We start from the raw sequence: 16,616 nt of genomic DNA, 5'->3' as shown, positions 1-16,616 counted from the left end.
TGGAATGTGCCCCCCCACACTGCACCTCTGGAACGCCCCCCCACTGCACCACTGGAATGTGCCCCCCCACGCTGCGCCACTGGAACGCCCCCCCCAAGCTGCACCTCTGGAACGCCCCCCCACTGCACCACTGGAACGTGCCCCCTGCACGCTGCACCTCTGGAACGTGCCCCCCCCCACGCTGCGCCACTGGAATGCCCCCCCCACTGCACCACTGGAACGTGCCCCACGCTGCACCTCTGGAACGCCCCCACTGCACCACTGGAACGTGCCCCCGCTGCACCTCGGGAACGCCCCCCCACTGCACCACTGGAACGCCCCCCCCCGCTGCACCTCTGGAACGCCCCCAGACTGCACCACTGGAACATGCCCCCCCATGCTGCGCCACTGGACCGCCCCCCACTGCACCACTGGAACGTGCCCCCACGCTGCACCTCTGGAACGCCCCACTGCACCACTGGAACGTGCTCCCCGCTGCGCCACTGGAACGTGCCCCCCACGCTGCACCTCTGGAACGCCTGCCCCCCCCGGGCTAGGGCCTGAGCCATGTCGGGGGCGGAACCGCCGCGGCACTTCCGGGCTCGGGGCTGCCGGGAGCGGAGGGACCCGCCCGCCTCGCTGCGCCCCCGGGACCCGCCATGGACCGGCCCGCGGTGAGACCCGGGCCCCCCCCCGCCCTGCAAGGACCCCCGGGCCCCTGCTCTGCCCACACGTCCGACCCGCCCCGGGCACCCCGGACACCCCACTGCCCCCAGCACCGCCCCGTGCCCCCGGACACCCCACTGCCCCCAGCACCGCTCCGGGCCCCCGACACCCCACTGCCCCCAGCACCGCTCCGGGGCCCCAGACACCCCACTGACCCCAGCACTGCCCCGTGCCCCCTGGCCCCCACTGCCCCGTGCCCCCGGACACCCCACTGCCCCCAGCACCGCTCTGGGCCCCCGGGCACCTCACTGCCCCCAGCACTGCCCTGTGCCCCTGGCCCCCACTGCCCCGGGCCCCGGACACCTCACTGCCCCCAGCACCGCTCTGGGCCCCCGCCACCCCAGCACCCCCATTGCTCCCGGCCCCCGCTCTGCCCACACGTCCGACCTGCCCCTGCTGTGACCCAGGCGGGCAGGAGCCAAACCCGCCCTGGGGCAACGTGGTCAGGCGCCACCTCCCCATTGCCCCCAGCACCGCCCCGTGCCCCCGGACACCCCACTGCCCCCCAGCACCCCCCCGTGCCCCTGCCCCGCCCAGCACCGCCCCGTGCCCCCGGACACCCCTGCCCCCAGCACCGCCCGTGCCCCCTGCCCCGCCCAGCACCGCCCCTGGCCCTCATTGCCCCCAGGCACCGCCCCTGGCCCCTGGACACCCCACTGCCCCCAACACCGCCCCGTGCCCCTGCCCCGGTACTGCCCCATGCTCCTCCGGACACGCCACTGCCCCCAGCACTGCCCCTGGCCCCTTCATTGCCCCAGGCACCACCCCTGGCCCTCCCGGACACCCCAATGCCCCCCCAGCACCGCCCGCGCATCCTGCTGCCCCCACCACCGCCCCGTGCCCCCTGGCCCCCCCGGTACTGCCCCATGCTCCTCCGGACACGCCACTGCCCCCCAGCACTGCCCCTGGCCCCGTCATTGCCCCCAGGCACCACCCCTGGCCCTCCCGGACACCCCAATGCCCCCCCAGCACCGCCCGCGCATCCTGCTGCCCCCCCAGCACCGCCCCGTGCCCCCCTGCCCCCAGCACCGCCCGCGCACCCGCTGCCCCCAGCACCGCCCGTGCCCCTGGTCACCCCACTGCCCCCCAGCACCACCCCGTGCCCCCTGGGCACCCCACTGCCCCTAGTACCGCCTCTGCCCCCGGACACCCCACTGCCCCCAGCACCGCCTGCGCATCCTGCTGCCCCAGGCACCCCACTGCCCCCAGCACCGCCCCTGGCCCCGGACACCCCACTGCCCCCAGCACTGCCCGCGCATCCTGCTGCCCCCAGCACTGCCCGTTCCCTCCTGGCCCCCACTGCCCCCAGCACCGCCCCTGGATTCCTCATTGCCCCCAGGCACCACCCCGTGCCCCCCCGGGCACCCCGCTGAACCCCCAGCACCGCTCTGGGCCAGCCCCACCCACCCCCATTGCCCGCGCAGATCCCGCTGCCCCCAGCACTGCCCCGTGCTCCCCCGCCCTTGGCCCTCCTGTTACCCCTGGGCACCACCCATGGCCCCCCCAATGCCCCAGGCACCACCCCGTGCCCCCATTGGCCCTGGGCACCCTGCTGCCCCCCCAGCACCGCCCGGTGCCCCGCCCGTGCCCCCAGGCCCCCCCCCGGGCTCCCCCAGCCCCCCCCAGGGCACCCTGCTGCCCCCCCAGCACTGCCCTGTGCCACCCCTTGGGCACCCCAGGCACCCCGCTGCCCCCGGGCACCACCCCATAACCACCCAGGCACCCTGCTGCCCCCCCAGCACTGCCCTGTGCCCCCCGTGGGCACCCTGCTGCCCCCCAGGCACTACCTCATAATCCTCATTCCTCTTGCTGCCCCCGGCACCGCCCCATGCCCCCCAGGCCCCCCGCTGCCCCCGTCCCAGGCACTGGGAGAACCATGACCCGTCCGCGCTGTTTCCCCAGACTCTGGGCGACCTGCTCCTGGCGCTCACCGAGATGGGGTTCACCGAGGGGCAGGCGCACGCGGCTGTCCAGGCCGGCTCCCTCAGCCTGCAGGAGGCCACAGAATGGTGAGTGTTCTCGTCCCCACCAGCCTGCAGGGCAGAGTGCCCAGCCCTGGGGGGCAGCCTGGCCCCTTGGCCCAGCCGCGCGCTGCCCGGGGAGCAAGCCTCAGCGTGCCACCGGGAGTCACCAGGAGCCGCCATCGGCCACAGCCAGCCCCACCCTGCAACAGCCTGGCGCAGCCCAGGAGGGGTGCTCTGCCCTCAGTCACTGCCCCGGGGCAGTACTAGGGGGTACCGGGCCGTGGGGAGCGGGGCAGGGGCTCGGCAGGGGGCACTGGGCTGTGGGGAGCAGGGTAGGAGCCTGGCAGGGGGCACTGGGCCGTGGGGAGCAGGGCAGGAGCTCGGCAGGGGGCACTGGGCTGTGGGGAGCGGGGCAGGAGCTCGGCAGGGGGCACTGGGCCACGGGGAGCGGGGCAGAGGCCTGGCAGCTCTCCTCAGTCTCCAGCAGTGTGTGGCTAGGGATGTCATCTTTCAGATGATGGGGAGAGCTGATGTCCTGGCCATTTGCCTTGTGCTCGTTGAAGGTCTCGGAAGTGTTTTGTGAGAGGTGGGTTGTCAGGCCTGCCCGAGGACGGCATGAGAGGCTGGGACTGCTCTGTGTAGACAGGGACAGGATGACTGGATACAAAACAACTAATGGGTCAGAGGGGTGGATGAGGGGCTCCTGTTTGCCCACTCGTAACACAAGGATGAGGGGACATCCTGTAAGGCTGAAATCGTGGGAGAGCAAATGCTTGTATACATGATGCCCAGTTAGCCTGTGGAACTCCATGCCTCATGACATAATTATGCCAAGGGCTCTGCGGGACTCAGAAAAGGAACAGACATTTACAGGCGTAATAAACTGCACTGGGGCACCGCTGTTTCCAAAGGAGAGGGCGTTTCTGCGGCTCGTGACTATCACCCGCTCTCGGTGGTGACCCCATGCTGTCTTCCCACCCCCTGGGAATGTGCAAGCTCTGCAGCGTGGGGCCCCGTGCCTGAGCCCCCACGTGGCAGAGGGATTGGAGCTGCCCGGGGCATGGTGCCCAGAAGTGCAGCGTCAGAGGCCCGGGGAGCTTGGCTCTCCATTTGGGTGAAAGGTCTCGGAACAGCTGCAGGTTTTGTTCTGGTCCCATCGCTGCCTGGCTGAGCCGTCCTTAGTCGCAGCAAATCCAGGCCACCAGCCTTCTCCTTGCCTGAGCTACTGCCTGGAGACCCCCAGGCCAGTGAGCACAAACCCCCCTGCTTGGCCGAGCGCACTGACAGCAGGAGCCGGGGGTGGGGATGCCGAGCCCGTCGAGCCCCCCCAGCTCATAGGGTCTTTCTCCTCTACAGGGTGCAGGCACTGATCACTGCTGGCCCTAAAGCCACCTGCAGGGTGTGCAGGCAAGTGGGCTGGAGAGGGGATGCTGGGGGTCCTCGCTGCCCCCTCATTCTCTGTGCTTTGCAGGTTACTTCAGGAGAGGGGGCAGCGGCTCCAGACAGCGCCCCCGGAAGAGCCAGGAGGAGCAATTGCAGCTTTCAACCTTCCCAAACTGCAGGAGGTGCCTTTGGGGTCAGAGGCACCCAGTGCATGCCCCCCTGCCCCGCTTGGCTCCTCTCCCCAGCAGGCGACTGAGGGGGCGGCTCCATCACTCTCTCTCTCTGCGCCCCCGGGGCCCAGCTTCCCCGGGTGGCCAGGGGCCGAGGCTGGGCACAGCTGCGGGATGAAGGCAAGCCGGAAGGAGTTGGAAGAGCAGCAGCGGGAACGGCTGGCTCAGGAGGCGAAAGCCGAGAAGCAGAACAAGCAGAAGGTGAGCACCATGGGGCAGGAGTGAGGGTCTGCGTTTGGGGCTGAGAGGAGCAGGGGCGGCGGAGGGCAGGCGTCCTGGACACTCCTGGCACGTGCCATCTGCTCCCAGCGCTGCCGCTCCTGTGGCCGGCCGCACCCCCCGGGGAGGGACCGCAGTTGGTTTTACAGAGTCAAGCTTTGGAGAAGCCCCTGAGTCTCTGGCTGCGTCTCTGCCCCACGGAGGCAGGGCAGGACGGAGCATGGAGAGGTGCTGGGCACTGCCCCTGTGCCAGCGGGGAGCTCCCAGCAGTCATGCCCAGCCTCTTCCCCCAGGAACGCGAGCTGGTGCTGCAGAGAATCGCTGACGACCGGAGAAGCTTCCAGGCAAAGACCCAGTGGGCCCAGATGCTGGATCCCCCGGCTGCCCAGGGCCACAGGCTGGAGGGCAGAGCTCAGCTGGCGAGTGACGGGCAGTGCCTGCTGATGGTGAGTCCTGAACTCCTGCTGCAGAGCTGGTCTGGCCGGAGGATCTAAGTCCCTGGGGGGCCCTGCCCCAGAGAGCTGAGCCCCTCCTCTGACGAGGGGAGGCCCCGGCTGAGGAGGCGCTGCCAACCAAAGGGCAAAGGGAGCCCCTCCCTGGATATGCAAAACCTCTGGCTTCCCCTGAGAGCATCCTGCCGTGGGCCGGATCCCGCCGCCTCCGGTGAGTGGGTTGGGGTTGGCATGGGAGACTCCAAGAGAAAACCCGGAGCTGAGTGGGGTCTCAGCAGGGGGCGCTCTCCCCGCAGTCAGCCCTGGCCCCAAGGCCCTGGGGGGCGCTCTCCCCCCAGTCAGCCCTGGCCCCAAGGCCCTGGGGGGCGCTCTCCCCCCAGTCAGCCCTGGCCCCAAGGCCCTGGGGGGCGCTCTCCCCCCAGTCAGCCCTGGCCCCAAGGCCCTGGGGGGCGCTCTCCCCCCAGTCAGCCCTGGCCCCAAGGCCCTGGGGGGCGCTCTCCCCCCAGTCAGCCCTGGCCCCAAGGCCCTGGGGGGCGCTGTGCAGCAGGGGGCGCTCTCCCCCCAGTCAGCCCTGGCCCCAAGGCCCTGGGGGGCGCTCTCCCCCCAGTCAGCGCTGGCCCCAAGGCCCTGGGGGGCGCTGTGCAGCAGGGGGCGCTCTCCCCCCAGTCAGCCCTGGCCCCAAGGCCCTGGGGGGTGCTGTGCAGCAGGGGGCGCTCTCCCCCCAGTCAGCCCTGGCCCCAAGGCCCTGGGGGGCACTGTGCAGCAGGGGGCGCTCTCCCCCCAGTCGGTGCTGGCCCCAAGGCCCTGGGGGGCGCTCTCCCCCCAGTCGGTGCTGGCCCCAAGGCCCTGGGGGGCGCTCTCCCCCCAGTCGGTGCTGGCCCCAAGGCCCTGGGGGGCGCTCTCCCCCCAGTCGGTGCTGGCCCCACGGCGCTCTCCCAGTCAGTGCTGGCCCCAAGGCCCTGGGGCGCTCCCAGTCGGTGCTGCAGGCGCTCCCCCCAGTCAGCCCTGGCCCCAAGGCCCTGGGGCGCTGCAGTCGGTGCTGGCCCCAAGGCCCTGGGGGGCGCTCTCCCCGCAGTCGGTGCTGGCCCCAAGGCCCTGGGGGGCGCTCTCCCCCCAGTCAGCGCTGGCCCCAAGGCCCTGGGGGGCGCTGTGGAGCAGGGGGCGCTCTCCCCCCAGTCAGCCCTGGCCCCAAGGCCCTGGGGGGCACTCTCCTGTTTGAGTCAGTGCTGAGCCCAGGGCCATGGCAGCCGTACTGCAGGTGCACAAAGCAGGGCCTGGCCCCTTGCGCTCGTTGGGTCTCCTGGCAGCTGAGATGCTGATTTTGGAGCCTGGCCAACGTCTAACTTGCCGTCTGGAACCCTGCCTGCAGCTGGCTTTGAACAGGGGCTTTGTTCTACTCACTGCCGTGACGCGCGGGCACTGGTGCTGCACCCGTGTCCTTGCAGTGCTGGGGCAGTGACCCCGTACATGCAGCTTTCATGTTCCACGCTAGAGGCGGCTGGGTCTTACCCTACACCTGATGGCCTGGCAGGAACAGGAGTTGAGCCCTGTGCTGCTCCCTCCTTTGCTCTGAGGGGAGAATGGGGCAGCAGCCGGTACGGTCTCATCTCCTGGCCTCCCGTGGGTTTTGTCTGGGCACGGAGCCGGGCTGGCGGTGCCCGGTGCCTGGGATGCTGTGCCTAACCGCTGTGTGCTCTCTGCCCCCAGATCCGCCTGCCCTCGGGCCAGTGCCTGCGGGAGCGTTTCCCAGCCGACTGCCCTCTGCAGCACGTCACGCAGCGCCTCTCGACTCTGCACCCCGACCTGCCGCCTTTCACGCTCCTTCAGGGCTTCCCCAAGCGCCGCTTCGGCCCGGCCGAGCTGCCCTGCAGTCTGCAGGCTCTGGGCCTTACCCCCAGCGCCACCCTGTGCGTCCTGGCCACCGAGCCGCTCCCGTCGGGCACCTGCGCCCTGGAAGCCCCCCAGGCCAGAGACGGACCCCTGCAGCCCCCTGGGCTTCAGGCCTTGTCTGTGGAGGAGCACGCGTGGGGCAGGGGCGAGATCCTGAGCCTCGTGCCAGAGGAGGCCATGGCCGAAGGGATGTTCCCAGAGGCCGAGGAGCTTCGGCTGGCGCTGAGCTCCCCTGCGCGCAGGGTGGTGCCAGGGAAACCCGGGGTCCATGGCCTTTGGGAGTCGACCTCCCCATCGCACCATCACTGGGGTAAGCTGCCAGCCTGCTGGTTGGGGGAAGGGGCCTTGGGGAGGCTTCGTGCCCACTTGGCTAGTGAGGGGCTGGGGGGCCTGGCTCTGGGGACTCTGTTTGCCAGGCCTGCCCCCAGGGGGGAGCGGGGAGATGAGAAGCGGGAGGGCAGCGTGAGCCCTCTTGGACTGGCTGTCGTTTGCCCCTCCCACAGGCCAAGGACAGCGGCTGACGCTAGGAGATCCAGAGCAAGAGCCTGAAGCCCCCGCTGTGTGCAGCCCGCTGGACGAGGAGCTGTCCCCCCGAGGTCAGCAGGGCCGGAGGGAAGGAGCAGAGCCATGTGAATAGGGCGTAGTCTCCAGAGAGGGGGCTGTCGGTGTGGGGCAGGCCCCATGGTGTTTCCGACTCCTGGGCTGCACTGTCGGGAATCCCTCGTGCCGGGGGTGTGCCCGCTCTGGCCGTGACAGCCCAGTCGCCCACAGCGTTAGGCAAGGAGACGTGTTAACGGGCAGCCCAGTCTGTGATGGGGAGGGCGGACTGGTTCCACCACATCTATCTGGCCAGTGGGCACCATGTGGTGCCAGGGCCCTTGCGCGCACATCGGGACCCAGTGGACTCCGCCTCAGCCCTGCGTGGGTGTCGGGAGATGGCACGAAGGCGTCTGCTTGCCCTGGGTGCCCACGGCTCCCTGCGCTGCCCGCTGGGTTAACGGGAGCTGAGGTGCCAGGAGTTCCAGGATAGATAGCTGGGGGATGGCTGCCCGTGGGGCTGGCCCCTTTCCCGACGCGCTCGCCCCTCCACTGACGTGATGTGCTCTGATCTGCAGGCTCAGGGCCGGCTCCTTTGCTGCTATCTCCGAGCCGGGGCCCAGTGGAGCCGCAGCACCAGTGGCCGGCAGAGGGCAACAGGCTCAGGTATGTGCCGGTGGCTGTGGGCGGCACCCCCGGGGTGCAGAAGGCCTGGGGGTCATGGCCGAGTTCTGCTCGGCCGTGGGAATCCCAGGGAATCCAGCGCTGGCCTGTCTGCAAGGCGTGAGCTGCGGGGCAGGGCGTTTGAGCCGGGGCCCCGGGGAGGAGCCAGCTGAAGGTGCCACTCCCCAAGGGCGGTGGCCGTGGCCTGACCCAGCTCCTCCTTGCAGGGCTGCAGACGATGGGCGTGGTGTGGGCCCCTCGGACCTGCCGGGCGCCGTGGCCCAGGCAGCGGAGCAGCGCTTCCACAATGCCTTGCGGGGCCAAGAGGAGCCAGCCCCACCCCCAGGGCACAAGAACCCCCCCCGCCTCTCCCACGTGCCTTCGCTCTTCCACATGGCCCTGCGGGCGGCCGTGGCCCTCCTGACAGGTACAGCCCCATGGCCCTGCCCCCAGCCCAGTGCCCCCCAGCACCTTACCTGGTGTCTCCTCCACAGCACCCCGAAAGCAGTACTGCAGCAGCCTGGCCTCCCTGACGCCCCCGCTGGCTGAGCGCCTCCTGGCCTACATGATCCACCACCGGCTGCTGCGCCCCAAGACCCTGGAGCTCTTCTTCGGCTGCCACATACAGACCCTGGTCCTCAGCTGTTACCCCTACGCCACCAACGAGCTGCTGCGGCAGCTGCGGGCCTTCCCGAGCCTCCGGCACCTCAGCCTGGTCTCCTGCTCCCTGCTCACCGGTACGGGGCGGGGGTGGGGCTGGCTCGCCGGTACGGGGTGGGGGAGGGCCTGGCTCACCGGTATGGGGCAGGCCTGGCTCACCGGTATGGGGCAGGCCTGGCTCACCGGCACGGGCGGGCGTGGCTGGCTGGCGGGGCGGGGCGGGGTGGGGCTGGCTTGCCGGTACAGGGTGGGGGAGGGGCTGGCTTGCCGGTATGGGGCAGGCCTGGCTTGCCGGTATGGGGCGGGGCTGGCTCGCCGGTACGGGGCGGGGGAGGGCCTGGCTCGCCGGCACGGGGCGGGGGAGGGCCTGGCTCGCCGGCACGGGGCGGGGGCGTGGCTGGCTCGCCGGCACGGGGCGGGGCGTGGCTCGCCGGCACGGGCGGGCCTGGCTCGCCGGCACGGGGCGGGGGCGGGCCTGGCTCGCCGGCACGGGGCAGGCCTGTTCATGGGGCAGAGGAGGATGTATGGCAGGCCCATGGACAGACACTAGGCCTGGGGTCTCCCAGCCCGTGGAGCTCTGCCGTGGGCCCATGGAGTGCTGCAGGCAGCCCCCTGTGGGGCAGTGTGGGCCAGGCTGTCGCACGCCTCTCTCTTTGTCTCTCTCTGGGGTGGCTGTGGTGTCCCCCTCAGGGCCTGGCTCCCTTGGGGCAGGGGGCTGTCGGGGCAGGCATGACACAAGAGTCCCCCCTCCAAGCTGGCACAGGCCTGGCAGTGCAGACAGGTAAAGGATAAATCGGATTAACAGAGAGGTTCTACGTAACCTCAGTGCTCACAGTGGAGAGAGGTAAATAGCAGGGTCCACTGGGAGTCTGTACTCGGACCAGGGCTGGTCAACATTCATAACTGATCTGGAAAAAGGGGTAAACAGTGAGGTGGCAAAAGATGCAGATGATACAAAACTACTCAAGCTAGTTAAGTCCCAGGCAGACTGTGAAGAGCTACCAAAGGATCTCACAAAACTGGGTGACTGGGCAACAAAATGGCAGATGAAATTCAATGCTGATCAATGCAAAGTGATGCACATTGGAAAACATAATCCCAAATATACATATAAAATCATGGGGTCTAAATTAGCTGTTACCACTCAAGAAAGAGATCTTGGCGTCATTGTGGATAGTTCTCTGAAAACATCCACTCAATGTGCAGCGGCAGGCAAAAAAGTGAACAGGATGTTGAGAATCACTAGGAAAGGGATAGATAAAATAGTAAATATCAGATTGCCGCTATATACATCCATGGTACGCCCACATCTTGAATACTGTGTGCAGCTGTGATCACCCCATCTCAAAAAAGATATATTGGAACTGGAAAAGGGCAACAAAAATGATTAGGGGTATGGAAAGGCTGCAGTATGAGGAGAGACTAATAAGACTGGGACTTTTCAGCTTGGAAAAGAGAAGACTGAGGATATGATAGAGGTCTATAAAATCATGACTGGTGTGGAGAAAGTAAATAAGGAAGTGTTATTTACTCCTTCTCATAACACAAGAACTAGGGGTCACCAAATTAAATTAATAGGCAGCAGGTTTAAAACAAACAAAAGTGCGTATTTCTGCACACAACACCTGGTCAACCTGTGGAACTCCTTGCCAGGGGATGTTGTGAAGGCCAAGACTATAAGAGGATTCAAAAAAGAACTAGATAAATTCATGGAGGTAGGTCCATCAGTGGCTATTAGCCAGGATGCGCAGGATCACAGCCCCATGCCCTGGGTGTCCCTAAACCTCTGACTGCCGGAGGCTGGGAGTGGGCGACCGGGACGGATCACTCAATAACTGTCCTGTTGGGTTCACTCCCGCTGAAGCCCCTGTTGCAGCCGATGGCCCTGGGCTGCATGGACCGTTGGGATATTGTTACGCAGGGGGGCAGAGCTCTGTGCTGTCAGCGGGGTCGAGGCGCTTCGGCCATGGGGGAAGGGATCCCTGTGTACACTAGTCAGGATCCCCCCCACCGGGTTCCCACAAGGCCCCATGGGCGGGATGGACCCAGCGTGGTGGTGGTGTGAGGTCTGCAGCCTGATGTGTCCCCTCACCCTCCCTGCAGACCAGGGGCTGTCCGTGGTGAGGCACCTGCAGAGACTTCAGCACCTCAACCTCTCGGCCTGCGTCAAGCTCACCGACGCCTGCCTGCACTTTATTAAAGGTACAGAGCGGGGACAGCAGGCCCCATGGCTGGACGGGGGCCAGCCCCCTGCATCGCCCTGCTCGTCCCGCCCGGCGCGCGGCCCCGCCCCCTCCCACCGCTCGTCCCGCCTGGCGCGCAGCCCCGCCCCCTCCCACCGCTCGTCCCGCCCGGCGCGCGGCCCCGCCCCCTCCCACCGCTCGTCCCGCCCGGCGCGCGGCCCCGCCCCCTCCCACCTGCTCCCCCCATTGCGGCTGGACCCCCTCCCCACTGGCTTGGCCCAGCTCTTTGTCCTCAGGCTGGGCCAGTCTCTGCCAGTAACATCTGCTCCCCAGGGCTCCGGCACCTCTCGCACCTGGCTCTGGACCAGACCAAAATCAGCGATTGCGGCATGGCGGATTACCTGCCCTCGGCTCCCTCTGTGCTCAGCCACCTGAGCCTCAACAGGACGGCGATCACAGAGCGCACGCTGCGCCTGCTGCCCCAGTACGCGCCCAGCCTGGCCCTGCTCAGCCTCAAGCAGACCGAGGTGATGGGCCATGAGTGGGGGGCAGGGAATGGGGCACGGGGCCTTCTCCTCTAGGGCGCCGGCTCTGATCCCACCCCGCGACCGGGGTTCGGCTGGCTCGAGGGGTGGGGAGTGGGGCATGGAGCCTTTCCCCCATAAGGGGCACCGCCTCCGATCCCACCCCGCGACCGGGGTTCGGCTGGCTCAGGGGGTGGGGAATGGGGCATGGAGCCTTCTCCTCTAGGGCGCCGGCTCCGATCCCACCCCGCGACCGGGGTTCGGCTGGCTCAGGGGGCGGGGAGTGGGGCATGGAGCCTTTCCCCCGTAAGGGGCACCGCCTCCGATCCCACCCCGCGACCGGGGTTCGGCTGGCTCAGGGGGCGGGGAGTGGGGCATGGGGCCTTCTCCTCTAGGGCGCCGGCTCCGATCCCACCCCGCGACGGGGGTTCGGCTGGCTCGGGGGGCGGGGAGTGGGGCATGGAGCCTTTCCCCCGTAAGGGGCACCGCCTCCGATCCCACCCCGCGACCGGGGTTCGGCTGGCTCAGGGGGCGGGGAGTGGGGCATGGAGCCTTTCCCCCGTAAGGGGCACCGCCTCCGATCCCACCCCACGACGGGGGTTCGGCTGGCTCAGGGGGCGGGGAATTGGGGCATGGAGCCTTTCCCCCATAAGGGGCACCGCCTCCGATCCCGCCCCGCGACGGGGGTTCGGCTGGCTCAGGGGGCGGGGAGTGGGGCATGGAGCCTTTCCCCTGTAAGGGGCACCGCCTCCGATCCCACCCCGCGACGGGGGTTCGGCTGGCTCAGGGGGCGGGGAGTGGGGCATGGAGCCTTTCCCCCGTAAGGGGCACCGCCTCCGATCCCACCCCGCGACGGGGGTTCGGCTGGCTCAGGGGGCGGGGAGTGGGGCATGGAGCCTTTCCCCCGTAAGGGGCACCGCCTCCGATCCCACCCAGCCACGGGGGTTCGGCTGGCTCAGGGGGCGGGGAGTGGGGCATGGAGCCTTTCCCCCGTAAGGGGCACCGCCTCCGATCCCACCCCGCGACCGGGGTTCGGCTGGCTCAGGGGGCGGGGAGTGGGGCATGGATCCTTTCCCCTTTACTGGGTGCTGGCTCCCATCTGGTCCCAGGTCAGAGACTGCTTGGCTTGGGGGTGGGGAATGGGGCACGGGGCCCATGGGTGGCAGATTGAGCCCCCCTTCGGGGAAGCTAGCGCCCCTGTCCTGCCCCATCCTGTCCTCCCCCCCACACCTGGAGATCCGAGACCCCCCGGCCCGGAGGAGCCTCGAGCTGGCCAGAGCCACCCCAGTAGCACCGTGCCGAGACCCTGAGCCACCCCACGGGAAAAGCTCATGTCTCTTCCCGAAGAACCTGAGCCTTTGCTATGCCCCATGCAGGCTCCAGGGCATCTGAGGAGGCAGCATCTGGTACTCAGCTTCCTGGGCTTAGCAGCCATCTGCTGGGGTCCGGGGAGCTGAGTAGCACATATCGCCGCCTCAGCCCCCCCAGAACCTGCACGGGGCATCATCATAAGCAAAGACCTCCCCGTGCAAACTGCCAGAATCCGCTCCCAGGTGTCTAGTGGCGGTGGGGAGGCCGTTCCCCTCTAGGGGGCGCTGGCTCCCATCCGGCCGCAGGGGCAGGGGCAGGGGTGGGAGGCCGTTCCCCTCTAGGGGGCGCTGGCTCCCATCCGGCCCGAGGGGTAGGGGTAGGAGGCCATTCCCCTCTAGGGGGCGGTGGCTCCCATCCGGCCCCAGGGGCAGGGGCAGGGGTGGGAGGCCGTTCCCCTCTAGGGGGCGCTGGCTCCCATCCGGCCCCAGGGGCAGGGGCGGGGGGGGGAGGCCGTTCCCCTAAACGGCTCCCTGGCTCCCATCCGGCCCCAGGGGCAGGGGCAGGGGTGGGAGGCCGTTCCCCTCTAGGGGGCGCTGGCTCCCATCTGGCCCCAGGGGCTGGGGTAGGGGTGGGAGGCCGTTCCCCTCTAGGGGGCGCTGGCTCCCATCCGGCCGCAGGGGCAGGGAAGGGGTGGGAGGCCGTTCCCCTCTAGGGGGCGCTGGCTCCCATCCGGCCCCAGGGGCAGGGGCAGGGGTAGGAGGCCATTCCCCTCTAGGGGGCGCTGGCTCCCATCCGGCCCCAGGGGCAGGGGCAGGGGTGGGAGGCCGTTCCCCTCTAGGGGGCGCTGGCTCCCATCCGGCCCCAGGGGCAGGGGCAGGGGTGGGAGGCCGTTCCCCTCTAGGGGGCGCTGGCTCCCATCCGGCCCCAGGGGCAGGGGTAGGGGTGGGAGGCCGTTCCCCTCTAGGGGGCCCTGGCTCCCATCCGGCCCCAGGGGCAGGGGCAGGGGCAGGGGTGGGAGGCCGTTCCCCTCTAGGGGGCGCTGGCTCCCCTCCGGCCCCAGGGGCAGGGGCAGGGGTAGGGAGGCCATTCCTCAGGGGGCCCTGGCTCCCATCCGGCCCCAGGGGCAGGGGCAGGGGCAGGGGTGGGAGGCCGTTCCCCTCTAGGGGGCGCTGGCTCCCATCCGGCCCCAGGGGCAGGGGCAGGGGTAGGAGGCCATTCCCCTCTAGGCAGGGCGGGCATGGGGTTGCCCTGGGCGGGGTTCTGACGGGCAGTTGGTCTCTGGCAGATCTCGGATTTCTCTGCCCTGCAGCAGCTAAGCCGCCTGCACACGCTGCACCTGGACGACACCCGTGTGAGCCAAGCCTCCCTGGCGGCCCTGGCCTCCCACCCTGCCCTCTCCACACTCACCCTGTCTGGAGTGCAGTCCGTGGATGGCGACCGGGCGCTGCAGCTGGTCTCAGGTAGGAGCGCCCTGGGGTGGGGGGTCCCTGGCAGAGCTCGGCGGGAGCCCCGTGGAGAAGCAGTGACTAGCTGCCCGTGCACGGCCGGGGCAGGGTCCTGCCCTCATGGTGCTGCAGCCACCCAAGGCATGTCCACCGCCCCAAGGGCCCTTCGCGTGCTCCGTGTGTGGTGTGTCCTGGTCGGAGCCGGGCTCTGGGCGAGAGGCTGGGCTGGGCGGGACCGGCGGGAACCCCAGAGCTGTGCTGCTGGCGCGGGGGGGATGGGGTGAGGGCCACTCACTGCCCTGCCCTGCTGGCTGTTTCAGGCCTGCCACTGGCCCAGCTGAGCCTGCCGAGCCGGCACACGGTCACCGACTCCGGCCTGCACTTCCTGTGCCGCCTGGAGGGGCTGCTGGAGCTGGACCTGACCGATTTCACCCACATCACTGACGAGGGGCTGCGCCATCTGCCCCAGCTGCACAGGTGCCTGGGAGGAGAGGGAGGCGGCGGCCAGCCCCTGCACTGCCCCTGTGGGCGCCCTTCCCCCCGGGTCTCTGGTTGGGGTCTGCCGAGCGCTGTGACCTGGGATATGGCTCCCCTGGCTGGCTGGGGCAGGTTCTCTGAGGCGTGGTGAGCCCGGCTGCAGGTTGGGGTAAGGAGCCCAGCAGAGCAGGGGCTGGTGGGCTCCCAGGCAGCCCCGGGATGGACCCAAGGCCAAGCAGCTGCTGCCGAGCCCCACTGGACCCATGTGCACATCCTGATCCTCTGCGATCTGCACCCGGGCAGTGATGCTGGGAGGAGGGGCTGGGCACTAGGACCCTGTAGGGGAGGGAGCCGCCAGCCCCTGCTGATGCCCCGTCCCTGTACCTGCCCCAGGCTGCGGCGGCTCTCCCTCTGCAACACTCCGGTGAGCGACTCCGGGCTGCAGCACCTGCAGGGCCTGCAGCACCTCGAGGAGCTGTGCCTGGACCGCACCGCTGTCTCCAGCGCAGGCGTGGCCCGCTGCATCACCCAGCTGCCCCTCCTGCAGGTACCGGGCGGGGCGGGCCCAGCGCGCAGCCCAGAGCTCTCAGGGCTGGTACCTGGGGTCTACCTGGGCATCCCCTCCCCTTCCCCCATGAAAAGTCTCTGACCCAGCTGGGCCTGGGGGTTCCTGCCACGTGGGCAGAGGGTTCTGGCAATGCCCCCAAGGTGCTTGGCCCAGACACTGTCCCACAAGGGAACGGCTGGGGCACCCCACCTCCAAGCAGACCAGATTGTGGCCCATGGCGGCTGGGTGGGGCCCTGTGGCCTGCCTGGGGCTCCTGCCTGCATGCCCAGGAGATGGAGCTGCTGCTCACTCCAGAGCCCAGGCGGGCAGCGCTGAGGATGAGCTGTGGGGCATGGATGGACACAGACCCAGGTGCCAGCTGCCCTCAGCAGGCTCTGGGGCAGCCGTGACACAAGGGCTGCTGTGCTGGGTGGGCTACTCGCTGCCCCCTGGGCTTGGGGGGCAGGGCCGGGTGGGTGCAAGCCGCAGGGCACTGCATGTTCTGACGCCAGCCTGCTGCCCCAGGTGCTGGGCCTGGCGAGCACGCCCGTGGGAGACAGCGTGGTGAGGCTGGGTATCAGCCGCTGCAAGCAGCTCCACAAGGTGAACCTGAGCCGCACGCGTGTCACCGACCGAGGTGAGCCCCCGCCAGGCCGGACGCTGGGGCGGGAGGGCTGCCACTCGCCCCAGGGCAGCAGGGGTGGGGGACCGGCCACAGGCCCGTTCTGGGGGGTGGGGAGTGGGAAGGAGCTGGGTGGGTCCCGCTGCCCGAGCTAACCCCTCACCTCTCTCTGCTCTAGGGCTGCGTTACCTCCGCCAAGTGCCCATCGCTCAGGTGAACCTGGACGGCTCCGGGGTGACGGCGGCCGGTGTGGCCAGCCTCCTGGCTGCCTGCCCCAGCATCGTCAGCATCCGGGCCAGCCACCTGCAGGCGTTGTCCCCTGAGCAGCTGTCAGACGAGGAGCTCCCCAGTTAGCCCTGGCGGCCCCTCCCCATCGCAGCCCCCAGGGCCGGCCTGCCCACTTTGCAGGGCTCAGCATCCCAGCCTGGTGGGGCGGGGGGGGGGCGGAGACAGGCTCCTCCCACAGCCCCCTGGGCGCGCAGCGTCCTGCCGCAGGCCGGGGGGCCGGTTTGGGGGGTGCTGAATAAAGCAGGATCCTCTGGCTGAATTCTCATCCTGTGCCTGGGGAGAGGCGTCGCTGCCCCAGCCAGTTTCGGACACCCGCCAGTGGGGGGAGCCCTATGGAAAGGCCCCTCTACAAACCGTGTTCCCCGACCCTGGGCCCCACAGAGCCCCCCCCGGGCTGCCTGGTGCAAGCAGGGCCTGAGCACTGTCAGACAGGGGTTCAACCCACAGTAGCAAACCCCTTCTGCAGCCCACAGGGGCCCAGCCTGCAGGGACAGTCAGCCCCTCCCCCAGGAGCTG

The 16,616-nt window shown here is 69.3% G+C and overlaps 1 protein-coding gene across 4 annotated transcripts; it reads left to right on the top strand.

Moving 5' to 3' along the window:
* The first annotated feature begins 542 nt into the window (after positions 1–542).
* LOC120399630 lies at positions 543–16,359 on the top strand. 4 transcript variants are annotated; one of them, XM_039528080.1, is made up of 17 exons: positions 543–653; positions 2,608–2,714; positions 4,141–4,483; positions 4,795–4,947; positions 6,661–7,153; positions 7,347–7,439; positions 7,959–8,046; positions 8,271–8,470; positions 8,538–8,780; positions 10,807–10,905; positions 11,220–11,413; positions 14,007–14,181; positions 14,487–14,643; positions 15,037–15,190; positions 15,716–15,827; positions 15,991–16,185; positions 16,223–16,359. In XM_039528080.1, the coding sequence occupies exons 1-16, from the start codon at positions 639–641 to the stop codon at positions 16,164–16,166; spliced, it is 2,802 nt and encodes a 933-aa protein (XP_039384014.1). In that variant the 5' UTR covers positions 543–638; the 3' UTR covers positions 16,167–16,185; positions 16,223–16,359. The 4 variants fall into 4 exon arrangements, with proteins under 4 accessions (XP_039384014.1, XP_039384013.1, XP_039384016.1 ...); XM_039528079.1 differs by having other exon boundaries at positions 15,991–16,359; XM_039528082.1 differs by lacking the exons at positions 15,716–15,827; positions 16,223–16,359 and having other exon boundaries at positions 15,991–16,174.
* Positions 16,360–16,616: the final 257 nt, after the last annotated feature.

The sequence above is a fragment of the Mauremys reevesii genome, linkage group 2 (assembly GCF_016161935.1).
Source record: "Mauremys reevesii isolate NIE-2019 linkage group 2, ASM1616193v1, whole genome shotgun sequence".
Classification (NCBI taxonomy): Eukaryota; Metazoa; Chordata; order Testudines; family Geoemydidae; genus Mauremys; species Mauremys reevesii.
This window is presented reverse-complemented; position numbering and strand designations above follow the sequence as displayed.

What these genes read in the sequence shown, in the direction of transcription:
- LOC120399630 (XM_039528080.1), top strand. An exon ending in CTGCAGGAGGCCACAGAATG is followed by an intron (nt 2,715 to 4,140) that starts GTGAGTGTTCTC and finishes TGTGCTTTGCAG; the next exon opens with GTTACTTCAGGAGAGGGGGC. An exon ending in TCAGCCTCAAGCAGACCGAG is followed by an intron (nt 11,414 to 14,006) that starts GTGATGGGCCAT and finishes GGTCTCTGGCAG; the next exon opens with ATCTCGGATTTCTCTGCCCT.